We start from the raw sequence: 26,644 nt of genomic DNA, 5'->3' as shown, positions 1-26,644 counted from the left end.
CCTGGCCCTGTCCCCAGCGCCGCTGGCAGGAGGACCGCCACAGGGGGCAGCAGAGAGCTCGTAAGGCTGCTCGGGGACGAGGGACTGAGCCAGAGAGGGCAGCTCGGCGGGGGGCGCCGGGGGCTGCACGCTCGGGGGGGTGGACGACGTCTTGCGGACTAAGGAGGATCCCCTGCGAGACACCCAAGACGTATCCATCACCCTGACCCCCATGCTGCAGCGAGATAAAGACACAGGAGGCGTGACAATAGGAACGCAGGGCCCCCACACCAAGAGCTAGTCTTCCCCATCAACACAAAACCTGACAGTTTTGTGGCAGAATCTATTCAGTGGAATTGGGGATTAAACAAAGAAGAATCCAAAGAAAAGGTTGAAAACATGAGATGCGCTAGAAGCACTGGAAGAGAGCCCCACCGTTTAGTAACAGACTTTTCTCAGATTGTCTTCTCTGGTTTCTCAGCTAGAGGAGACCGAAGATGTAATGTTTATTACCAGTTAGCTATCCTTTTAGGATCGCAGGCAGTTGAGTTATTGATGAAATACAGACACCCCAATAAAACTGAATGCCCAGCAGTGTAATGTCCTAACTTATGGTGTTCACTGGCAAAGAAATATCCACATCGTCTTTCTGTTACAATCTATATCTGAGCAGTCACTTTTTTTTTGTTTGTTTTTTTTTTAGTGAACATTGTGTCAAATCTTCTACGCTTGAATGATACCTTATAAACCTCAGGATTAAACAGAAGTGAGAATCTCAGTCAATAAGAGTACTAATGCAGACGCACAGTGTCTGTCAGACAAAATTCAAAGTCATTCTGTACATTTGTGTCTTTGTCCAGCGATTGCCAAGGCTAACTGGGGAAAAATTGTTTGGTTACATGCAAAAGAAGAAACTGAAGGGTTTTTAAACTAGTGCTGGCAGGGAAGTGATATGTTTAATAGTGGTAGGAGGCAAAAATCTTCAAAAAGGTAAGAAGGAGGTTCTCAACTGGCAAGGACGCTCAACAGAGCTGGTCTCTGTGATCCAGGTATCGTGCGTTCGAGACTGTATCGCAAACCAGCTGTGGGATGGATTCCCCTAGTGCAGTGGTTTCCAGTCCTGGTCCTGGTGACCCACACACCTGCTGGTGTTTGTTCCAGCTGAGCCCTCAGTTCCACAATCAAACCCCTCATTGCCTCAATAATAAGATTAAATTAAACAGTCTGCTCCCAGCTCTTAAACATGCTGGAGCTTTAACCACTGTATTTTGTAAGTGAAATAAAATCCCAAACTTGTGACTAGAAATAAAATGCAAATATTCCCAAAGAACCAACTTCTTAGATCCATTAAGGCTTCAAAATATCTAACTAAGACGAGATTAAATGAAAAACCAACAGGCGTGCAGGCCACCAGGACCCAATTGGGAAGCTCTACCCTAGTGGGTTCGTTGGGATTCATAATTCACGATGACTGTGGCTTCCTCGGTGCCTAGAGACATTGGCAAGGGAAGCTCTTCTACTGCAGTCAGCGCTGAGCCTCCTGTACGCCGCTGTGCTTCCTGAGGGGTGTTGAAAAAGGAGTGGCTGGAAGGTGTGTAGTTGGAAGAGTCTGTCTGCACTTTCTGAGTCTTCCTGTGATGTTGTAGGCAGCCTGAGATGATTAGGGGTTGCTGGAAAAAACTATCCACAAGAGGTGAAAACTGCAGTAGAGTATCATCTGCAAAGTGCAAATCCACTGTTTCAAATTCTGCGACCCTTCTTTTAAATCCAGTGTGAGAATCTGTTTTGCAGAGTTTGACCTATGAAGATCAAGACAAGCCCTGGGTCTTGGATCTGACATGTTTTCTCCACTACCCAGTAGTTAATAGGCAGATATTACTTCAGACAAGTTTGTATAGAGAGTCTCCTCAAGAAAAAAGAAAATTCCTAGATAAAAATGACAGAAATGTACAGAACGTGACAACCATGTTCTTTTGGATTCATATGTCTGTTGTTAGGTTTGCAGTAGCCCAGAGTGATGTGGACTTCCATTCTATAAGCGAACACAGATAGATATATACTATAAGTATAGGCAGGAAAAGGATTAATACGGTACCTTTGTATTTTCCTAAGGCTGCATTGGTAGGATAAAAACATCAGAATCAAGGGTGAAGATTAGCAAGCTGGTTTGATTTAGTTTCTATCTTATAGCAACATGTTAGAATCACACAACCCCAGGAACATCAGTTATGTCAAGAGGCAGATGACAACAGAACAGAGCAGGGCTGGGGGAGGAGGTGAAATGAGACACAGGCTGCCAAAACTTTATGGGGGGGGGATAAAGAGCACAGGAGAAAATATGAAAGTAAAAAAAAACCTTCTCCTAGTTAAAATGACAGTACTTTGAATAAATTGGGGGTATCAGCAAATAATGTTTAGGTCACACTACAATTTCAGAAAAATAATGATGAATCTTTCTGTCATCTGTAAGAAGAGGGCATCCATCTTCAGTAACATTATTAGCCACAGGTACACAGTGCAAGGTCCTGTCTGCTCCATATTACTCAGGCAGCAGTGACTAGGGCACTGGACATGGAACTGGAGACTATAGGTTCAAATCAGTGGGACACTGCTGTACCCGCCAGTAAGATGGCTAGCTGTATAAACGGCTGCACAGGTACAGTAAGCTTCTTTGGAAAAAGGTGTCAGCCGAATTAAACAGTAATAACACTAGTAGTGCACATTATGCAGACATCACACTAAATGCAAGGCCCTGATTTGATGGGAGTATCTGCAATAAAAAAAGTTCCAGAGTAAACTTAGTTAATGTCATATGCCTCCTGGATTATGTGAAAGGTCACACTTTCTGACTAATTTAATATTTACATATGGTATTTAATTTATTTAATACTGACTAATCCAAGTAAAGCAACAGCCACATTCCTTTCTAACCACTTATTACTTGAAACTACGCCACCTGACAGAGATTTCAATGAATTAGGCTCCTACGCTGTAACAGACAGGAGGTAAACTTCTTTTGAAATGTGTCATTGACCGTGTACTAATTCCTTCTTGGTTCTAAACTGCTTTGTTCATGTTCTTTTGCTATGTGTAAAGCCAGGAGAGAAATTAATAAAAACAGCTTGTCCTTTTCCCATCCTTCTCCTAGTCTCCTCCACAAGGAACGGGCTATAAATCTATTTCGCAAATCTGTGCCCATCAACAGTGAGTCATTCTGAAAACATTTCAATTTGCTGACAAGGGACTGAGGACCGAGACATGTCCTCATGTTTCAGGCTAAAAATAAAATGCTCCATATGTGGTACACACAGCTCATCCACTGATGGGATTCGGTCTCTGCCTATCAGATACTATCTCAGCCAAAAGTCAACAGCACTACCTCCAATACTGGTGAATTCCCCTATGCCAAAAGGCTAGTCCCCCACTGTAAGTTAATTCAAAGCTATTGATGAACCTATAGGATTATGTCATAGTAGCAGACCCAAGAACCAGATGAGCCCTGTTATACATGCTTTAAAAGTGGTCAAGTATTGAATTGAACAGGAAGTGCCGTGTTTCAAGAACATGACACTCTGGAAAGACAAAAGGCGCGGAATTGCTAAAACAATACCTGTGCATTTCTCCCAAAGGCCATTCGCTATACCCCTGACACAGCCTTCAATGTAATAGTAAACAGTTTAAACCAGTCCAACGTGGCAGGTCTTTAACATTCACAACCACACTGGGAAAGATAATTGCTACGGCTCTCGTACGTCTCTAAATAGTTTTGAGAAACAAAGGCTCAATCCTGGGGAAAACAAGTGACGCTCTAGTTCCTATTTCATGGGTCATTGCTTTTTAATATGTCTAATTGTTCATACTGCTCCAATTGTATACTGCAGCTTCTAAGCTGATATTTTTATACGTTTGCAAACCACAATGTTCACAAGAAATACAATGGCAACAGCAAGCCTGCAGTATGTGTGGAGATGAAGTAAAAGAAAGTGCTGTGTTCCCTGAAAACATGAAAACAAGAAAACATCTTCATGGGAAATTTAATGGATGCAGAGAGAGAGACCATAAAGGCTTTTGCTATTGGAAATCATCAGTACTACTTTTTCTGCAGGACAAAAAGCCCATGGCAGAGGCAAGACTCAGAGGATTAAACCGTAGACCTTAACGTAGCATGTGCGATCCTCACCACCTATTACCTAAATGTATGCCACCCGACTGACAGTTCAATGAATTGGGCTCATACACCGTAACAGGCAGGAGGTAATCTTCTTCTGAAATATGTCAACTCCTTCTCGCCTCTAAACTGTTTGAGTGTGTGAGGCTGTGAGAGAATTGTGAAAATCTGAATTCCTACACCGTGAGCTAGTGTATATAGTATTATGATGGCGGAGTGAGGTGTTAGCTGGACATGAAAAAAGAGCAACGACACAGGCTGATTGGCAGTGATGATGTTGATGTCTGAGGTTTGGGGGGGGGGGTAGGAAAGAGTACTGAATAAACAAACACTCTATCCACAGTCTTTGCCGATAGAAACTGGAACAAAACAGCTGGGAAACCCTACCCATCCTTCTTGTAGAACTCCAGCATCATGTTGTCCGTGGCGACGCTGAGAGGCCGCCGGGCCTGGTCGTGCTGTTTGCGGTCCGAGTGGTCCATGTCTGGGGATGGCATGGAGCTGTAGTTGGCGTTGTGGTTGGTGTGGACGGGGCTGCCATAGTTTCCTGTGACGTTGAACTCGATGTCTGAGAAAGAGAAATCCACACGGTGTACAACCGCTGCAACAAACAGCAGGACGACAGGAAGCGAGGCAGAACAAGACGAACACTGAGCAACAGAGCACTCTCTCCATCCCGCGCTCGCTGGTGTTAATAACAGAAGTTCGGGAGGAAGGTTAGACTCTACTCTCATACTCACAGTTCTGCTCACCTATGTACTGTATGCAAGTCTCGCACCCAGGACTTCCCTTTGAGTATCTCTCTTGCGTCCCTCCCGCCACCCCACTAGACCCTTGCAGCAGCTCCCTAGCATGTTCGAGCCTAGATTGCTCCAATCTGAAGTGCTTCAGAGAAGATACAACGGTCTTGCACAATCAGATATACAGTACAAAGAGATGGCTTTCCTTACCACCGGGGAAGAACCAATCCGCATGCTGGATTATGGGCTCAATAATGCCTACGATCTGCAGGGATACTGTAGTCATCATCTCCGTGATGTTTCTGAAACAGACGTGTCACATAGTTGTGTATCTAATCAGCACGGGGATGTTTTTTTATCTCCATCCACTGTCCACGGATGCATTTTTTAAATTGTTCAGACTGTGCATCAGCACATACAGTAGTTTGTGCTTAGTGATGGTAAATGAAAAAGGTTTTTTTTTTAAATAATCGTTTATTATCATCTGTTGGATATTTTATTGGCTATTATTTTTATATATTCCCTTGATAAAATGCCCTGTTTCATTGCTGTTTCTGTAATATTTCACCAGCATCACTAAGCAGGCAATCTATATGCAGTAGAGCTCAAAAGGTCTTGGAATTTTAATTAATCGTTACTGCAGAAGCCGAGATGGAACCAGGATGAGTCACGTACCCTTCAGTTTGCGCCCACAACAGATTGGGTCCCAGGACTATTGCAATATTTCCTGGAGTCATTTTATTTGCATCCTGGTACTCTGTAAGCTTGGCTAAGAACTTGATTAAATATCTGTAGAAAAAAAGGAGGCACAATGATAAAACATTTAATATTTTTGAAATTTTAGTTAATTTTGGTTATAAAAACAGGTCTAATACATAAGTGATACGGTTACTATCAACTATTGCACTATTACATTTATGACCACTTGACCTTAAAAAGGCTTGCTCTATCTTATTTCCTTTAGAACTTTAGTACAATGGAGTGCTTTTCACATGCAGTAGATTACTATAAAGTATGTGAATATGGTATATAATGTGGTTCTTGCCCAAATAATTACAGATTGTTTCCTGGTATACACTGGTATATCCTGTCAAGTCTATCGACTCTGTATATTCCAATTGTCCCGGTTATTAGTATTGTATCTTACAATCCTTGCAGTTTTACAGAAATAGCAGGAGGCACGGTTGCTGTTGCAAGGGCTGTATGTGGATCTAGTGGCATTGCAGCTCAAAGTGGGCTCTTGATTTTCTGAAGAACGGCAGGAACGCAACTGCTTTAGGTTAAAAGCGCTAGCAGAAGGGATTTCTCCTCATGACATTCACAGCCTGCATCAGCAGAATGTACAGCACAGCTAGCAGATGCAAGGCCCATAAGATCCCACCACAGAGCAGAAACTACACAACGTCAAGGACATGTAATAAACCTACAGGAACAGTCCTCCCTTTCACTAAAAGTCCATCCTATTGACATAATTAGCATATTTACTTCTCGTAATAGAAATGACAGGAATTTAAAAATATAAGGACAGGAGAGCTCCTGACCCCTGAACCACACCCTGTGAACCTTGTCATAATCTTCTTCACTTAGCAGCTGCAATGAATTAGCTATCAAGGATCATTCCTCTAGTGGTCTTAACAGGCAGGGCTGTCTTGAGTTAACGCAGCTGAGTGCTGAGTTATTGACTTTTTCATTCCAACAGCGTGAAAATCTCTTTCTGATCACGCGGCGATCTGCAATCTGTGTTTTTGTTTAATTTGAATCATTTTCCAAGGAAAAGCAGAAAAAAATCTAGACGAACACCAGAAGAGTGGCAGAACAATGAACAATAACAAGGAAGAACTTTGCTCACCTAAAGTTGTTGGAATTGGCCTTGGGAAGCTTCTCACAGGCAGAGAGCAGGGCCTGCAGTCTTTTGTCCTGGTCCTGAATGCTGTGGTGGGGGGTGGTAGAAAGAGAAGTTCAGAATGGAGATTCGCACACCGTTCCTCATCGATTATGACAGAAAATAGAGACATGCACTTACTGACATTGTACAGTATGTCCCTCAGAGGTAGACAAAACAAAGACTCTGCATAATGAAATAAACCCTGGCCTCTTGCACCTTTGCTCCTGAACATCATTCTTTGTGATTTTATTGCACTCTTACTTGGAAGCTTGGATCCACTCATCATAAAGTTCAAAGGTCATCAGCGGTTCAGGAAGCTCCCGTAGGTAGGATTTTAGAGCCCCTGGGAGACAGAAAACAACAGGCAGCCTGGCTAAACCATGTCAGATCTAGAACATCCATCCTACACCAATACAGACATTGATGACAGATTCTTACATCTGACAAGGAAGCTTTAAAGCATCCAATTTGAAGTGAAAAAGTCATATACTGCTCTGAAAACGAGTCTGGCTCTGATCTCTCGGCAGTCTCATAACCACGACTTGAATGGAAATTACAGTTTATCCAATCTCCTGCTTATGTAAGCTCTTGTTCCAGATACACAGGAAAGAAGTGACACTGCAGTAGAAAGAATTTCCTGTTATTGGTTTAAAAAGCATCTCAGCTGATTTAAAGCGTTTAGTTGAAAACCTTGAAAACGCTTCCCCCCAAGTTCACAAATTAAATGATTCAACAGTTTCATACCTGGAGGGCTATTGCTTTAATTAGAGGTTTTAACGAAGAACTTGCTATTTGCTTTGCATTCAGCTTCATTTGCTCTGCGTATTGCAAAGCGTTGTGGCGAAATGAAAATTAACAGGTTCTGACATCCCCTTCTGAGACATAACCTCAGGAGATTTCTAATGTTTCGACTCAGTGGGTTTTTATTATCAGCATGTTTAACTAGATAATTGTTACAGATTTAGTGTACAGAAATACGGCTTCAATGTAATTACGCTGCTCCAGCGCTCGTCTATCTTAACCTTTAAAGCTCCATGGAGTTCCTGTTTCAGTTACCCTGAAAGCAGGAAAGGGATGAGTCCAGCAGCTGATCCCACTGTAAGTCAGCTTGTGTTTAATTTGTGGATTTCCTTTTTTCCCCACTGGAACTTTATTCAGAAGATGCCACTAAGACAAATCAGAACATCAAACACGACACTAACCAAAGGGGAAAACGGAGAGCCAAGTCTAATACTATTATATATTTAGGCACCACACCGATGACTTCTATCCATTTGCACGATCAGATGCAGGTAAAAACATTTACAGACTTGGGAAACATGTGCAGGATAGGTATAAGAGTAATGCTGGCCACATGCAACACTAGTGGGTCTTACCTGCAATAGCGTGGGGGTCAGCAGAGTATTCCTGCACATCTAACACCCCGCAGTCCAGGGAGGCTTTCAGCTTCTTCAGTTTGGAGGCAGAGGGTGCCACTCTAAACAGACCCTACACAGAAAGGGAGGGGCTCATTGCAATCCACATCAGTCAGCCCCCCTGCTGCACAGTCGCCACGACACCCACAGGCTCCAACATTAAAGGCGGAACAATGGACAACAATATACGGACAACATATTCCCAAGCAAATTCCATTGGGTGTAGCAGAAATCCTGCTGGTAACAGGAATTCACAGTCAAGCCCCCCAGAAGGCTGATCCAAACAACATACTGTATTAAGGAGTACAGAGTGAGGGGAGACCTTCATGATCGAATGGACATAAATGCTAGAACTGGTTTTAATACATTTAATTTACCTGATGGGATTGTGGGATTGGATAAATACAGATACCTGCTTAAAATATTTTTGGCAGTGAGAAAGAAAGCTAAAACACATAAATGTCTCCAAAGAGATCCCCCAAGGAAAGAAAATTCGAATTGCTATTGTTTCAGAGATTTATGAGAAGGAAAAACTAACTTTGAGACTCAAAAAAAAGGCCTTTGAGAGATTCTGGAACAGGATGATTATTCTTTTTTCACTACCCAATAATGATAACACATTTCTGTTTTTAAATGTTCTTTTCCCCCCTCTTTTTCCCTAGCACTGCATCCCCCTGTTGAACTGGAAAAGAATGATAAATAACATATTTTAGACATATTTGTATTTATAAGATATCTGATGTTTTACGGCGACTGGCAGCTTCGCTTTTGATGTTTTTGTATGTTAAAAATACAAATACAATAATACAAATAATAAAAGAAAAAGACATTTAATTTCTTCCATTCCATGTCCTTTATGATTTCTTAGTGTCATTACCAAAATAAAATTGTACGTACGTTGTTCTACCAATTACAAAGCAATAGCTGCGATTGTCAAGAGCAAATAACTCCTCATTAGTAATCCAGCTGGAATGCAGCTGGCAGAACACTGGGACAATGACTTGCTGGTCACCGAGATTCCTCTTACCTCCTCCTGCATTCCGCACTCCAGCAGCATGGTCACACAGGCCTCGATGGGGAAAGCGATCTCTCGACTGCTTATTGCAAGGTGCTCCTCCAGTGATTTGCCATATGAAGGCTTCTCAACCCAGGCCTCTGTCACACGACACAAACCACACGCGCGCTGTAGTGCTGGAAAGACTGAGGAAGTGGCAGCTTCTAAAACAACGCTGGTGATCCAAAACCCACCCCTCTGCATTGTAAGGTGTGCGCTGCTCTCTGATTGACAGCTGTATATTGTATCTGAGCTTTAGACAATGCAGAGTGAGCACAGAATGAGATTATACAGTATTTATATCTACATAAAATCAATAAAAACTCAATATGAACAAGCATGCATGCATTTTCTAAAACATAGTGCAACAGATTTTTGCAACTGCATCAAGGGCATTTAGGTGACATCTGTGATGAAGTCAGAAGTGCAGAGGTGTGGCACTGTGTGAATTTACAACAGGTCATCAATATGAGCAGATGACAACCTGGAAGAGCTGTTTGCACCATAACATACTCACCTTGATGTGCTTTAATCTGAGGCAAGACGCTCTGTAAAAGTGCTAACGACTTCCTGTGGTAATCTGCCTGTACTTCTATTAGCTGTGGACAGATAACAGTGGGCAAGAACTTTCTTCAGTATCAGTTTACAAAAAGCCCTAACAAAGTGTAGGTCCAGAAACAGGTTCAATCTCTGCCACTTACCTTCTTTTATACATTAGTTTTCTGTGTTTTGTCCATCATTAACAATCTTTTGCCATTTTCAATCAAAGTTCCACTCTACTGCTGGAGCAAACACATTTCTAAAGGTATGTTATGATACCCCAGCTAATATTTTTAATAATTCAATTACAAATTGTAATAGCGATTAGATTCAAAAGTATGTTAATGCTTGTCAAAATAAAGACTGAAGGATAAAAGCCCTGATAAGGGGCCCAAATACTTACTGTCTGAAAGTAGTTTGCATAGTCTATTTCTTTGGCCACAAAACTGTACATATCGGCTGATAGTTGATCCTAGAAGAGACCAAGAAATAAGTCCCATAAAAACCTGGCTTCTGTGTTAAAACACCACTACGCTTCTGCTGGCAAAAGATCCAGGCAGCTGTATTTGGAGGTAACAAGCCCTTTATTTTGCTTGGCCTTTAAAAGTCACAATGGCCGTATTACAGTTCAGTGCAAACTATGCAACAGACAACTCTTTCCTGTCCAATGTATTCATGCATTTATATCGGAGTATTCCATTGTAATTATAGTCCATGTAAGGAAGGCATGACAACCCTCTGACTAGGAAGTGGCTGATGAGCGCCCCCTGGCTGAGCCCGAGAGAAGGCGAGTGGCGCACCCTGCAAATCTCCACTTTGTTTGCTGCCTCTTCCATCTCTTCCCTGAGAGCATCCGCTTTGGCACCTGTGGGCTGCAGGTTACTGGACAGGCCTGATGACTTGGAGGACTGCTGCCACCTAGAGGGAGACAGGGGGATGGTCACACAGGAGCAACCGGACTCTCTGCTTCATGCAAGGCTTTGCAATCAGCAAACGAGAACCCGCACTGCGAAACTAGGAACAGAAATTCCTGGTAAAATAAAGATAAATTATCATTCTTTTTCATGTTGTTCTGCATTCATTTTTTACAAATATGTGAGTGTTTAGAAAGTACTGTAAGCCATCCCTGAAAGATACATAGGAATTCAATAGAACTAATAATAATTGTAAATTAAATCATTACTATATTAATAATAATGCATTGTGAATCTTAACCAGCAGTAAGAGGCTCCCTGATAATGGGCTGATGAAAGGATAACAATAATGCAGTCAACTTATTTGCATCTGGTAGTTCAATCAATATACTGTATATATTTAAACTGTTGCTCAAAATTCAGTAACTTCTAAAGACAAAAACACAAATTCACATTGTTGTTGGTCATGGTCTATAGCTGGTTTTAGTGAATTAAGGGGTATTTCTTCCCCACCTATAGCCCTCAATGTGAATTATTCATTTGTGCTGTGAAGTGCTGTGGGACTCAAGCAGGGGTCGCAGAGTTTGGCAGGAGGATCAAATTCGGCATGACCCGGCAGCAAAATACTGATAGATGAGTTCAAGTGGCAGGTCTGCACACTTCTTCCCTCAGCTCATTAAAAAAAAACACTTGATCACAGAAAACCGTCACTTCAGAGATATATTCCTGAAGACAGAAATCAGGCAGAGGCATAACAAAGCTGGCGAAAACGTCTGTAGCCTCTACATTCATTCATGAGGTGAAATCAAAACATGGGACAAAAGTAAAAAAATGAATTTGCTGATACTCATCTACTCTTCTTGATGTCAGTTCGACAGAAGGTTTACTGAGTTACACAAAAATTGCTTACAAACATGAACTGGAGCTTAGTGGATTAGCTAAGTGTTTTAGTGATATAGTTCACCATTCTAATTACTGCGTCATATACCTGTAAATATAACACACAAAGAGACCACTGCTCTTATCGTTCTGTACGTCTGTACTGTATGTAACCTCTATACTGGCAGGATGCAAAAATGGGCTCTGAAGCAAATGGAAACAGACAGCCAAGTGGAATTCTCTATTCTCCATTCTCCGGATGAAAAGTCATGTACTGTAGCACGGGGTTAAACTGCATTGTGGATTTTGCGGTTTTACAATGCTAAAAGCAAAAAGTGCAAAAAGATGACAGGGCTGACAAAACTGATGAGCATCAAAGAACTGCAAGAGCTTTTTGGATGTGTAAACAGCAAAGTTATAAACAGCAAAACAAAACACAACTGGACTTCAGTCTACAGTATCCCATGCTTTGCTGAACTAGCAAGGCCAGAAGCATACCGAGGAAGAGGATGGCACTGTACCATGAAATCAACTTCACTTCTCATTACTGGAAATCTCTTTGCAATAATCTCATTTATATACAGGAAATCAGGGCTGCCTCTCCTGTCACGAATTTGCAGTTACATGTTGTGAACTACCACAGAAAAGAGAAAGCAGTGTTGTCTGAGCTCAGGCAATCTTGTCCAGAGCCAAAAGCACTGCCACCGTTGTGGAGCAAGAGCACTGTGGCATTTCATGAGCAGACTGTACCACTTCCACAATTTACTCTGCATACGGCTTTCAGAAAGGATCAACCTGAAAGCTTTGAGGCAGATTGGAAAGATACTGCGCATGGCAGCTGATGGAACTGTTAAAGTTCCCACCCCCACAATCTCTCTCCCTCTCCGTGTTGCTGATTCCTCTTATGTGACTCTTCTCCTAGAGCCCCACCTTGGAGGAGACAAGCAGTAACCATATTAACAAATGCTGACGCACAACAATAGCAGAAAAATGAATTTACTCTGCAAAGGCTTCAAGAAGGGGAGGCGTAAACTGATTTGTTTTCTCAGCTCTCTGCTTTACAAGGCAAAATATATATTTTTTTAAATAACGCAACGCAATTCTGGAATGAGGTTAGGCCCACAGGTTAGGTTTGCTTACTTTGCACATGTAATAGGTCCTAGACAGGACAACAGATTCCTGGGTGATCTCAGGCTATTCAGGTCATGTCATTAACAGCTCTACAGTATGTACCACCACTCTGGTGCAGAGATCTCAATTCGAAAATAGATTCCCTTTTTCCTGCAGGAAAACACTGCTTTTCTGGCATTAACTACCTTCCACATCATTTCTTCTATGACGAGGCTATGCTTGTGCAATGAACACACAGCTGCCACCACCTTCTTACACCAGGCCTCTGGGAGAAGGGATGAAAGACTTTGGTATATGATAGTAGTAAGCCACCACCAGTAGTGTAGTATCTGACAAGATATGAATAATAAAATGCAACACATAAAAAAGCTGTAAAAGTTCCTTGGTCTCTTACCGTGTTCTTGCAGAATCCATATCCAGCACCAATTTAGCTAAATGTTTCCGTTGTTTCTGAATGTTGGGGATCTCCACCTTGAAGAAAGAAACATGTTTTTTTATAGTGTATATAATACTTTATATAACCAAAAGATGAAACAAATAAGCCGACAAGTGCAATATTGAGGATGTTAAACTGCACCAGATAAAATATACAAAATTTCCAACAGTGTGCAAAATTAAGGTTCCGCTTTACAAAGTGGTTTTACTGTATTGTAATAGTTTTAGCTTTCTTATAGTTTCGTAAAGGCTGAAGGCATTACTGACATTATCTGTAGAACTGCATTAGGTACAGTGGTGACATTGTACATAATCTGTACTAAAAGTGCATGACATATCAAACTTTGGGTAACATCTTGCAGCTAATTATGGGAGACCATATTTTCTCATATAATATGGAAATGAATACGTCCCTAAGGGAGATGGAGGTTAAGGCTGTAAGATTCCACTTTCCGGTTTTTGGAGAAATAGTAAGGTGCTTGCCTTGGAAGCCAGCCACTGCAGTTCCCCATCCGACCTGCTGAATCACAGTGGTGTTAAGAGTGGGATGGTGGATACAAGACCGTGTGACTGTGTTTGGGGAGGACATGGGGTATGGTTTAGTGTAACGGATATACCCCTGAGGGGGGCAGAGGCTAGGGACGGGAAATTCTATCTTGCCCACCAGACCAAATCTTTTGGCAATGAGGTCATGCACCTGCCTTGGAAACTGGTGACTGGGGCTTGATTTCCAGATGAACCTGCCTACCCCTCCAGAGCTTGTATAATAATATCCCATGTACCTCTGCTAGGACGAACAGTGGCTCTATCACATCCCTCTCGATCTGAAACTCAAACAGAATGAGCTCTTGGGCCAGCCTGTCCTCTGTCTCGCCACACAGCTTCAGCATTTTCCTATAGGAAAGAGTCAGACCAGTTGTATGGCATGACAAGACGTTACAAGCAAGGAAAAAAGACCCATGAAGTTGACAATAAATTACTAACACAAAAAGCTATTTTCTTGTTTCTTTTTGGCATATTTTCTTAGAGGTATTATAAATGGCACAATCCTAACAATTTAAAAATAGCAGTATAAGGGTGTCCTTCTCAGGATCTTTTTTTGCAAAAAATGATTTTAGAACTGGTCTCCTGTATATTCTGGTCATTAGTAATATGTGGGCTGAGAACAGTGACATGCTCTAGATGAGATGAGGCAGTCTTACCCCAGAAGGGAGTCATCACCCAGGACTGTAGCCCCTTCCACTAAACACTGGGCTAGAGTTGTCAAGGGGAGTTTTTTCTAAGAGACAAATGAAATGCACACTTTTACTGATGATATAACAGTGCACAGCTTTTTTGGACATCAATCAATACGTTAATTCAAACTTAAAAAAGTAACATAAACACTGGCTTGCACAATAAAGCTACCACATTTGTGAAACTAAAGAAAAACAAAAACGATTAAAAAAGAAAACTCAGAATAAGAAGAATAAGTCTTTCTCATTGCGTCTTTCTGTGTCTAACAAAACCACGCCCCCTTCTTCACTGCTGATCTCCGATGTGACGCTAGCATGATTTGTCTCAACCCTCTGATCTGCTGAGGAGACAGAGCTGGACAGCAACACACAATACTGGTACGTACTGAGGGCGATCTCACTGATCTCTTGTCTACGTCCACACCTTGTTGGCCCTGAAGACATGCTGTCAGTTTTTTGTGAGTGCTGTGGGACACCTGCTTGACCAGCTCCAGCCGTTTTTCTACCTGTGAGAAAAAGTCAAAATGGGAACAAAGGCTCCTCTCAGCCAATCAGACAGAAAACAAAGGGCGACGTGGACACCACAGCTAAAAAGCACTGAGACACACACAGAGATTTAAGGTTTGAATTCTTCCCATCTGCAAAACCAAGAAATTACCTTTTTAACTAATTTTTTGCATGTGGTAATATAAAAAAATCACTACTGAATCCCTCCTTAAAAGTTGCTTTTATGACAGGATGGTAGACAATTCACTTTAAGAGACAGTTTTTACCTGTAAAAGGTCTTCGCTCAATACCTCTGTCTTTTCTGCCCTAAAATGAAAATAGAGGAAATGACTAAAGTGGTAAAAATGCAAGAAAGACAGAAATATACAGTACCTAAAACTAAGCTGATTATTAACCACACCGAGTCAAACAGCAGACAAAAAGTGCTGTTCTTTGTTTATGTACAGCAGGTTAGAAAAATGTCACGAATGTGACAAATACCACTGGCTTTTGTATCTATAAGGAGCGAACAATATGATTATACAGTGTAAAACCGCATTCTGTTTTAACTAGATACAGCACTATTCTAACAGCATTTCGCCAAAGATGGAGGATAGGATGAACCACCGATCATACAAATATGGCTCAGGCAGCAGCATTCGAGTCACTTTTCTGTTCCTCCAGAATGAGAACACTTTCATGCCACGACCTTTGCAGACGCTTTTTGTAATCTGAAAGGCATTAAAATACGAACACGTCGTGATTCCAGTCGGTGAGAAAAGCAGATGTTCTGAATTAATGTTTCAGTTTAGTTCTATTAGACTGTGTCTTTGAATCATGGAAATACAGAAGACCAGGGAAGGAAATGATCCTTTCTCATGTCCGTTTACTTTGTCACCAAGCACCGAAAAGACATGTGCAGAAAAAGAAGAAAGAACACACACGCGTGATACTTTTTTTTCCATTTGGATCTGATTTTTAAAAGTCTTTAGAATGTACAGTACAAGCAAGAGTGTGGCAAAAATCATCATCCTTGATCCTCCTTTGTGTACTTGTGCTCCATTTCAACTAGGTGAGGCTGACTGAAGTCAGCACTGGAAAACGAAAGAATGAAAGAAGCTGTGAAAGAAGCCAGCATATGTAATTTTCTGTACCTGTGCTTAACAATAGCCCACTTTTCCTTCTGTCTCAGTACAAATACAGCCTTGGAGCCAGTCGATACATAATTCCTGAGGTATGCTGTCTAAATAGTAGGGCAGGTGTTTACATTCACTGCTTGTGAAAACTGGCAACAGTACTGGCATAGAGACTGAGAGCATTGAGATGAAATTCTTCTCCCTAATGCATAGCAGGGTCATTGCTTAAAGATCCCACTCTAATCAAAAACAATTAAAAATAATTAAATTAATTAAAAGCATTAGCTTATATTCATGGGGATTGCATGGAGTGTTGGGAAGCTCTGTTATCTTCCCGTCAATGTCATAATCAGGATTCAAAATATGATTTTGGCAGAAGGGCGTTTTCTAGCATAGAACACAAATGCTATAGAGGAGTGGAATGCGGCACTAGGAATCAGAAATGGGAGGAGATATCTTATCGGAAGAGAACTCTTGCACTTGGTACCTGTCTGCCTTGACATTTAAAACTTCTCTGGACATCTACAGCTGTGATTTGTAAAATAAATTAGCTATCAGAAAAACAGCCTTTTATGAAATGGTCCCAGGGGAGTAAAACATTACAGGAATTTCAGCAATTACACATTGCAAAACCAGCTTTATGGTTTCTGTTCCCACATTAGCCATACATTACTATGAAATGTTTCCTAATTAGGCTGAAATAAAGTTTGATTAAGCTTTTCCTGTCCACTGTGTGTATTATAGCTCTAAGTGTGATTGTACAGTCACACTAAATTCAGTATGTACAGTAGCTGCGTCAGCATGCGTAGGCTGTAAAGGAACAGGTAAAGGTTGCTGAAAAGTATACCTCACACAATATTATAACACACTAATTTAACTCTTATTTCTGCAAATATTTCAGGAGCAAGTCCTCCCAAAGAATTTTGAAAAAGTGTATCTTAATTTCCTTAAAGACTAAGGAGGACAGAGAACACCCTCCTGTATTCACGACATGAGACATCTGCTCCAAATTGAGCAGAGATTTAAATTAATTAGATCCACACCCAACCTTTCGCCAACCACTATTCTGAAGTTGTGTTCCCTGGGTCAGTAGTCATGAAGTCTCTGACTTGCTGGAGGTTCAGTGATACTGACTGAGTAGGTTTGATTTGAGCAGGGGTCTACAGTGTGAGCTACCAGACTGGACAGATAAGAATCCAAACAGGTAGACAGGAAAGCCTGTAGCCCATCCTCAGTGCCCTGTGTCTCTCTTGTTACAGAAACAAAGGTCCCGGCACACCACCGTGAGCAATCAGCTGACTGGGAGAAATGTACTCGACACACGGGACAGTACAAGAGACAAAAGAAGGAGTGATGAACTAATACAAGAAACATATATAAGTCAGAAACTGCATTTTAGTCTAATTGTAATGTCAAACATTGAGTAACTGAGTTTACCAGGATAGTAGGCTTTTCTTTCTTCATATTATTATTATTTATCAATATTAGACTAAGTGTCTCAACCAGAAAGAGGCTTATTTGCTCTGAATGTTGAGCCCTACAGTCCAGGTTTCGTCAATGAGTCTGGGCTGCAGGGCTGTTAGCTGACTGAGTGGGCTGCGCTGAGGGCAGGACAGGAGGTGCTGAGTGCAGCTGGAGTTGGAGGGGCTTGATTCAGCCAGGGCCCTGCGCCAGTCACGCCTGCAAGGGTGCAGTGCTGTCAGCGAGAGCTGCATCGCTGCTCCACTGAAGACTGCTTGCAAGTGTGAACACAGCCCTTACCCACAACCCCTGAGACAGAGGCCGCAGATTTGAGCCTGGAGGCTCGAAAGTGGAGCAAATGGATGAAAGAGGCATCTAACATCCTATCTCTATTTAGAAAACCCAAGGGGCAGGGAAGCACCAGCATTTTAACGTCAGTCTGTCGCCCATGCATCCTGCAGAAGAAGCAGTGACATGATTGCACCGGCGACTGGTCTCTCGTTCAATGGTCAGCAGTTGGCATACGTGGGTTTTGTGACCGTGATCGTGATGTGTGTTTGCTGTGTCATACTCAGGTCAGCACCAGAAAAGAAGAGGAGGTACTGATAACTTACATAGATCGTGCCTGCCCTGCATTGTGGGCAACTCACTTGGGCTCTCTTAAGAAAGGTGGATCCGCAGTGAGCACCTTACAGCACCGCACCTTGCCAAATGGGTCAAACCGTTCTTTCCTCTCTCTTTCGAGCCCCAGTGCACTTCTTAATTACAGTATTCGTCAAGGGCTTCAGCAGCCCAGCTCTGTCTCTTCCCAGGTGCCCCAGCTGACAGCAAGCCAAGACAGAGATGTAAATGGGAAGGCTAGTGACCCAGATCAGCAATGTGCCAGGGCTGGGCTGCAATGCTGCATCACGGTCAGGATCAGCAGAAAAGGAGACGTCGGCCCTGTCATTTGTAGAAGTGCCCAGGAGCTGCTGGATTCTTGCTCAGCAATACGTCTGTGAAGCATACAGTGTGGTAAACTGCTGAATGCTGCATGTACACAGACATAAAGAACACAAATATGGGATGTGAGAGACTGAGTTCATGTACAAACTTGTTTACAGAGCTTAGTACCTGAGAAACTGAAGTTCATCAACTACTTGCATTTGCTTTGAATAGAAATTTACTAGCTGACTAGTATTTAAATATTACTATAAAATACACTCATGAATAAACTATATTTAGATATTCAGTCTCAGCTAAAAATAGACTTACAGAGGCTTCTTGTTTTCCTTTGTCCTGGTAAGGTGAATCTTTCTCCTCCACATGGTTGCTTCAGATATCACAGTGCTTGTTTTGTGCTACAGCTGGTTCTGAAGTACATTAAACATCATAAGTCTGGAATCTGATCCACTGGGAGACAGTTTGGGAACTACGTTGCCAGATTGTGAAGATTGTGTCTTCCTTGGGTTAAACAAGGAACTCCAGGCCAGCTCTCGCAGGAAGACGCAAGGACAAAGACAGTAGCGTGGCATAGATTTGTTATAGAGGTAGTGAGTCACAGCTAGTGATTTCATCTCACCAAACAAAACTGAATCTGAAAACCACCTACACAGTGAAGGATTGGTTCAAGCAGGCTTCTCAGAAGCTTTAGAAAAAGACAATTGTTTGAGACCATTAATTAATTGAACCAAAGAACCCAGTCAGACCATATAATAATGGGTGCTGTTTTTGTATTTTAACACACATCTGCGTTAAGCAAATAATAGTGCTTCAACGGCAAAGCACTAAAATGAAGAGACGTTCACTATCTTTGCATTCCAGAGCTTCGCCTATACCTGAAAACAAACAACACAGTGTTCATGTGCACCGCACGGCACCTGTGACTCTTGTCAGTGGATCCTGCCTCTTCATCCTGCAGATAGGCAGACTACAGAAGAATTAATCCATTTCTATTCCTTGTGAAAAAATTGTTCTTTCTCTAGCGCAAGTTCAAGAAAGTTAAGACAACAGTATCATGTGCATCTGCTTCGTTCCTGTGAGACTTGAAATGTGAGCCAGAAACAGGGCAGACGACTTTCAAAATCTGATAAAGAGTGACATCACCTTCATGGGAGACAAAGTGAGTAAAGGAAAAGGAATTTAAGAACCCTGACATGAAGGAACCTTCTAACTCCACTAAAACAGGCTTTGGGCCTCTGCATGAGTGAAGATGTGTTGTGCACAGCAAACACTCAGACACACCATGTGAATTGATCACTCCCACAGACAACACAGTACAGTCTGGGCCGGTGATTGATAGTCCAAGGGTACTTCAGACTTCCTCCCCATTTTAAGTTAATGTTGCAAAATACCCCCATTGCTCCTGTTTAGAGCTCAATGATCGATGACGAAAATGACGAACAGATTCACTTTGTTTTAATTTTTGCACACTCTCATTTTAATTTTACGTTTCAAATGACTTCTGAGAGGTCGAACCTGAAAAGAGAGGCAGAAAGGGTCTAAGAGCCCTGCACGAATGAACTGCCGAACACTGCGAGATTGGACTGTTTCCAGTTAGGTACTGGTTCTGGCATAAGGTGGAAGGCTTGCCAATAGCAATGTTCACAAGAATTACCACAGCTCCTATGAAGACACTGATGCATGCTACAATGAGAATGATCAGTTCACAGACCCTGGTGACACCTGTTGTATTCCCTGACACTGCTGAAAGCTAGCTCTGTTTGTAAAGATTTTAGCCTTAACTTTCTGTGTTTCGTGAATTGTACCTGTATTTTTCTCTGCGAAAGACAATTTTAAAGTGATTTAGGAGTCAACAAAAACCATAATCATATACTATAATAAGCGCATTTAAAGACCAACATTAAAGATCTCGGTGAACAGAAGTAATAATTACACGATTTAGCCAGCAGATGGCGCACTCTCAGTCAAACACAGTTCCGGTCGAGTTCACGACCCTTGGGAATATAAGACAAAAATTGAAAAGGGTGACTGAACCACACACACTCTTCACTAGACTTCTCCTCCAGTGCTGATTTTGAATCAACATTTTGAAATTGCGCGCTTCAAGGTTATAAAGCAACTGCGAATCCCATTTCTTTTAAATTATCCTTCGCAGACAACTTGCAAAACTACGCCAGAAACGTGAAATTTCTAAGATACCCGGCACCTTTCAAAGCTCAGAGCAACATTTCTCGAAAGTGTGAGCCTCGCATAACCGAATATACAAATATGAAAAGTTACATTATTATACTGCTATGTAATAATATCAGTCTAAAAAAATATACACAAAAATATTAATTAACATTTTTAAACTTTTTAAAACTTTAGCAGAAATAAAACCTCAGTCTAAAGGTCAAATGACTTCTTTCCACCATCCATATGATGGTGTTTTCATCACAAAAACACGACACCGAGACCCAGTGGAAGCACAGTCGAGCCGCTCTTAATCAACAGAGTGCCTGTGCTCGGAGGACGCGTTCAGAGCCGGAGGAGTGGCCAGTCGCAGAATGCACTGGTCTACAAGGAGAGCCTAAGAGCTGAACAGGTGCACGGCGTCTATTTCAGAACTAAAGATTAAACGCCCATCCCCAAAAACAACCCAGCGACACACACACACAGAGTGAAGGAGGGGGACAAGTGAATCTCCCTGCTGCGCGGCGCACTGAACCAGCCCATCTGCAGCGCTGAGCGGCTTCACTCGCTGCCTCCTGCAGCAGATGTCCTTGACATGCTGATTGCTCTCCAAGGACATTCCTGTGCAGTCGCTGGCAGGATTAAGGCAGCCAGCTCAGGGTCTGCGGGAAACCCGTACCACACTCGCAAAGAGTAACATAGTCAAAACAGCAGCCGGAAATCGGGGGGGAGCCGTCATCGCAATAAAAGGCTTAAGAAAAAGTATTCCCTTTCCCCGCACATCTGTAGGCTCTGAACACATAACTCGGTGCAGAGCTCGGAATTACCCAGTTGAAAAAGAACAAGTAATAGGTTTATTCCATGCTGAAAAAAGAAGAAAGAAAACACAACGTTGAATTACCCAGTTGAATGTGGGGTTAGTTGGTATCATGTGTCAGTGGTTTCCAAGCGTTAGTTCCAGCAGATGCTCATAACATAACATCACTTTATTAGCCCTATACAATTTCTTGCATTAGGAATTAGTCTTTCTCGCATACCCCAGCTTGCTCTCCATGAGACACACAGACACACAGATCTCAGCATGGGCTGCTCTGGCCTCTCAGTAAAAAGCAGTTTTAGTCTTTCCACTGGGACGATGAGATTTGTCCAAACTGGACGCCATGAAAAGACCTGGAGAGGAGCTAGCCACCCATTTCTTGAATAAATATTGAATCGTAACTCACCTAATTTAAATTGTGGACAGACAAGGTCCAAATGTAAAAACTGAGACAGCTGTATCAATGACAAAGCCCCATTTACAGTATTTGCTCAGTTACACCTAGTTGAATGTAAATCTTATCTGCAGTCGCAGCTGGAAGGTTTCTCATCATTAGACCTGTGTGTTATGGCAAGAAAGGGTGACATTTTAACAAGTGAAGAGCAAGGCAGCTGATTGTAATTGGCTGGCGGAGTATTCTGTGCAACCTTTAAATTCAATCTATTGAATACTGCACAAGAAGGCGCCTGCTAATGGGATCTGCATGAATTAAGTTAAGAAGGGATCAAAGCCTTCCTACTGCAAAGCCTCGAGCCTCTCTGGGAATCCCCTGTCCCTGCAGGCACTGATGACAATATCTGCAATATTCTTCTAGGGAGTAACAGGCGTGCAGTGGTAGTATGCCGGACATCTGTTAATAAATCTTTAAATCTCTCGTACCAGTTTCAGTTCTTGATAAGAGCGTTCCAGCCTGAAGCTGAACTGCTCTTCCATTCTCAGCAGAGGCATTTGCCTGAACAGCTTCAGCTTCAGTATGGACAAGAGCAGCAAGTCCCACAGACACTAAAGAAGACAGATGTTCAAACGTTTTGAGAGGGGGGTCGCCATACCATACGCCGGACCTGTCTGCCTCTAAGACCTGAATGATTTTCATTAGTGACCATCGGGGCAGTGTGAGAAAGGTGAAATAGGAGAGATGGAAAACACTCATGTTTTGATATTCCAAAAACTCTGATCTCTGCAATAATGTATTCCATTTATGGCACTGCTGGTGTTGAAGGGGTTTGGGAGTCTCAAAGCTGATAATATTGATAATCTTCACAGTGCTTAAGGGCAGTAGGCTTGTAACTGTAAAGCTGTGGGTTCAAATCCCAGGTGAGACTTTGCACCTTGAGCACAGTACGTTTTTCTTGCTTCTGTAAAATGCCCAGCTAAATAAGAGGATACAAATGTACATTGCTTTGGATAAAAGTGTCAGCCAAATAAACTATGGAAAATGTGTAGTTCAGGTGTAGTTCAGAAAATGTGTGCCACCAGAAATAACAAAAGAAGTTCAGCTCAGCTAAAATCTTTGGTTATTTGCAATAGCTGCTATGCCTCAATCTCCACTGCAGGAGAGATATCCCAGCAGCCAGCGCTCAGTAGGGGATTAATCTTATGTCATTCACATCAGTTCAGCGGTGTATCTGAGATCAGAGAAAAAAGGCAACTAGCACACCTGCAAGGTGAAGGTTTCAGCTAATGAACACACCACCATCTACAGACACCGCACCAGTATCAATAAAGATAACGTACCCATACAGTATATCCAGAGAATGAAATCATCGATGTATGTTCTGTGTCTGCCCCTTTGCTTTCCCACTGTATTCCAAACCCTCATAGAAACTGTCATTCTGCTATCACCTCTCATTGTGTATGTTTTCCTGTAAAGAGCTTTGAGAAAACACTTTTAAAGGTGCTATATAAATAAAGCCTCTTCTTCTTCATCTTCTTCATCATTAAACTTGAACCTTGACATTATGTGGGAGCCCCAATTTATGTGTATCTCAATGTGAAGTTATCCTCTGGGGTTCCAGGCAGTATAGTGCTGTAAACATTCCATACTGCACCGCGCAGCTCTGCGATACGGTTCCTCTGAGCTGTCTGTTAGCACCTCTTCCCCCTTGAGATGGGCTGCAGTCTCTCATGGAGACAACAGGCTAATGAATATGACAGATCTCCAGCCCAATCCCCCTCTCCTTCCTGCTGCCATCTGCGAGACCCTTTTCAGTCCCTCAGGGAAATCCAGGCTTCAAAGCACTGGAGTGATCCCGCCACTAATTCCAATTAGGACAAGGCCGATGAACAGGAAGAAACTGTGCAGAAATGGAAAAAACGCATCCCTTTTTATCATGGAAATGGATAAAGAGCTGAATTGTTCGGATCCCGTGAATTGCTGTAATGCCTTGTTTTTAAGATTACCCTCTCAACAGGCAGCATCAGTGCTGCTTCTCTCTGTTTCTGAAACAGAGACGATCTCAAAACATCAGGCATTTATTCTGTGTCTGCTGAGCCAGATGTCTTGGTTAATGGCACAGCAATCATCACAGCCTTTTCTGCACTGAAAATAAAGCAAAGACATTGTACTGCGCCTGCCCTGATCGGGAGAGAATGTGTAAAAATCTATTTTTTTCCTCTGCTCAAGTGCGCACATTGCTACCCCAAGATAACTTCCCAGTAGAGGCTGTGGCCGTCGGAATTGGCTTTGGGTGTCAGTAACACTCTCACAACTAAAGTGTAAGCCGAATCGCTAGAGAGGAGTATGTGGGAAGTATGCAACTGGCAATGTCTTTCGGATTAATTTCCAAGACAAATGTTGCAAGTCACTAGAGAAATACAAAACTCAACCATTAGAAAGATGCACCTTTGGGTCCCTCTGTGCAGCAGTGACCTGTGGATGATACTGCACAGACAGGGCACCTAGCTGGAAGACTCCCACTCCCACCCCCTGAGACTTGTGGCAGGTGAGCCAAAAATACCCAGCCTGCTCCACTGCTCTGCTTCCTGAGGGGGCAGGTTGCCATAGCAGCCTGCTCTCTACAAGGACTGAACAAAAAAAAAGTGTTAAGAAATAAACGCGCAACACGCCCTTTTCATTTCTTCTGTGAATGTGCGTAAAAAGCCCCAGCACATGGGTTTTAAAGAGACAATAAGCCATCCTTTCCGTCAGCAGCGGTATTCATTAAAAGCCTCCAAACCTGTCTGTCAAAAAAGGTCATTCGTTTCTCCTGCTTTCAGTCATACGCTGGAAGATATTTGGAGAGTTTATTTCCACAGTAAACATAAGCAGGTACAAAGTCCCCCCTCACACACAAACACAACAAGTGCCATGATACCTCACAGATTTATTTATTTAGCGTTATGCTCAGAAATATGTACTTCAGACCTCAGCATCGCAGGAAGTGCCCATCTCCCTCCTCTTTCTATTGGGATTGGATTTGTAATGGCTAGGTTCACGGTGTGGCCTAAAGCTGTTTCTGCCCCCCCCCCTAGAAACAGAGCTACTTCATACGAGATGATGGGAAAACTGTGTCATCCTGTGTCATTCGCTCAGAAACACACCCAGATCTAGCAAGACTTGCAGTCAGAGAAATGCCTGCAACAGCTGGGAAACTGCCAATCAGTTGCTGGAGTTAGGGAACCTGCTGTTTTTGATTCTCAGTTATTTGAGCAGAAGCATAAACAGCTTGCGTTTCCTCCGATCAGGTCTTGTCATCTTACTGCATGTTCTCACTCAGCCCCTTAGGAGCCCAAGAGCTCGGTTCTGCGGCAGTAGAGCACAGTACAAAAACACAGTTGACCTTTCACTTCACGTCCACTGCTGTTGTTTAAAATTAGGTTTGCAAAGATGAATTACAGACCTCTAGAGCATAATAAACAGGGAGGGTCAGGCTAGAGGAGAAGTTTGCTGGGTAGTACAAAGGAGGAACTAGGCAAAGCCAGACAAACAGAGCCACTTGTTCACTGTGCTAACCTTGAACCTTCACTGCTGCTGCCACCACAAGGCTGCCCCAGTCTATCTTTGGAATAGTCAAGACCCCAGCAGAATTGCTGCAGAATTGCGGCAAGACACTGCAGAATTGCTTCTCTTTCAAAGCCCAGTACACACTGTTGCCTAAACTTGCAAAGATATGAGCTGTGGCTAATATGGAAAAAGCTAAGAAAAGACAGAGCGGATTAACCCCCGGTACACATATTCTAGTCATTTCTATTATGATCCTGCAACTACGAAGAGACGACACAACCCTCCTACTCTCAGCCTTATTCCTGCTGCTCAATATAGCGTTTGTTTCCTAGGATCAGGGAAAACAATATTATATTAAAGAATTTACTTCCGTGGTCATTTGCTTAATTGTGTTCTTAATGCCACTTGGAATCACATTAATCAGACGCTTAAAGACAACAAGTAAAGTGATATCGCGGCCCTACTGCCCTCCTGAAAATGTGAAACTGTGCAAAGGGGGTGCAGCCACATCACTCGGCAGCTGCTTTTGAAATTGCTGCATGTGAAGAGAGCTTCTCATGTGAAAGCCCTGATCGCTTAACAGAGAAACACCTGGTTGAAAGTGTTTCTGTAACCTGTCTTGCAGCCATCTTTAATGGCATACACCCTCTAGGTTAAAGAAGCCGGAGCACAGGTGTGGCTTTCCAAGGCTTCAGTCCTACAGTGCTTTTTAGATTTAATTTTTTTTGGGAAGATGTGATCCCTCTTCCCAGCAGTGATCAAATATGCCAATGGGAGCACTGAACTGCCCCAGTGAAAAGAGTGGGCAAGAGTTTAATCAGCCAGGCAGACGTGCCAGTAGATAGTACGCAGGGCTCAGCGGAAGCACACTGGCATCGCTGTTCGGCATTGCCTTACGTCATAGCGCAACGCAGCAGCACACTAAACACGGCCAGGCGTGCACAGCAGAATTGAACAATGTTGCGAGCTGGCGTATTAGATCGCGGCTCTTGCATTCAGTTCAAAAGGAACATAAATTTAAAAAAAGCAGACGGAAACCACAATAAGAAATACTTTTAACGAGAAAAAAAACGCATCATGTGACCAAGACCAAGGTGGTCTGTTTTATGCACGATGCAGAATCCTGGGAACTGATGCTTTTCTACCTTTTTTTAAAAGATTGGAAGTTCCCCCTCAGAGGCTCGGACAGCGTTAAAAGCTGTTACGGGAAGAGCTCCGCTCTGCCAACAGCGGGGAAACACGTCTCTGGTCTTCAGAAACGTGCAGTATGCAGCAGTTATGTTTCATGCATTTTGAGGGATAAATATTTCAG

General features: G+C 42.6%; 1 protein-coding gene across 2 annotated transcripts in view; it reads right to left on the bottom strand.

Annotated features, from left to right (window-relative positions):
- arhgap44a (Rho GTPase activating protein 44a) overlaps positions 1 to 26,644 on the bottom strand; it is a 67,114-nt gene that overhangs the window by 16,049 nt on the left and 24,421 nt on the right. For both annotated transcript variants that reach the window (XM_088927489.1, XM_088927490.1), the window contains exons 2-17: positions 15,149 to 15,188; positions 14,762 to 14,881; positions 14,343 to 14,419; positions 13,923 to 14,034; positions 13,100 to 13,176; positions 10,582 to 10,699; positions 10,185 to 10,253; positions 9,759 to 9,840; positions 9,215 to 9,342; positions 8,149 to 8,260; positions 7,034 to 7,115; positions 6,737 to 6,817; positions 5,563 to 5,676; positions 5,098 to 5,189; positions 4,535 to 4,715; positions 2 to 214 (exon numbers count right to left, since the gene is read on the bottom strand). In XM_088927489.1, the coding sequence (XP_088783615.1) occupies positions 2 to 214; positions 4,535 to 4,715; positions 5,098 to 5,189; positions 5,563 to 5,676; positions 6,737 to 6,817; positions 7,034 to 7,115; positions 8,149 to 8,260; positions 9,215 to 9,342; positions 9,759 to 9,840; positions 10,185 to 10,253; positions 10,582 to 10,699; positions 13,100 to 13,176; positions 13,923 to 14,034; positions 14,343 to 14,419; positions 14,762 to 14,881; positions 15,149 to 15,188 (1,698 nt within the window). The remainder of the gene's footprint in view (position 1; positions 215 to 4,534; positions 4,716 to 5,097; positions 5,190 to 5,562; positions 5,677 to 6,736; positions 6,818 to 7,033; positions 7,116 to 8,148; positions 8,261 to 9,214; positions 9,343 to 9,758; positions 9,841 to 10,184; positions 10,254 to 10,581; positions 10,700 to 13,099; positions 13,177 to 13,922; positions 14,035 to 14,342; positions 14,420 to 14,761; positions 14,882 to 15,148; positions 15,189 to 26,644) is intronic.

Source organism: Atractosteus spatula, chromosome 11, assembly GCF_055471065.1.
Source record: "Atractosteus spatula isolate fAtrSpa1 chromosome 11, fAtrSpa1.hap1, whole genome shotgun sequence".
Lineage (NCBI taxonomy): Eukaryota > Metazoa > Chordata > Actinopteri > Semionotiformes > Lepisosteidae > Atractosteus > Atractosteus spatula.
Note: the sequence above shows the minus strand (reverse complement) of the source record. Positions and strands in the feature narration are given on the sequence as shown.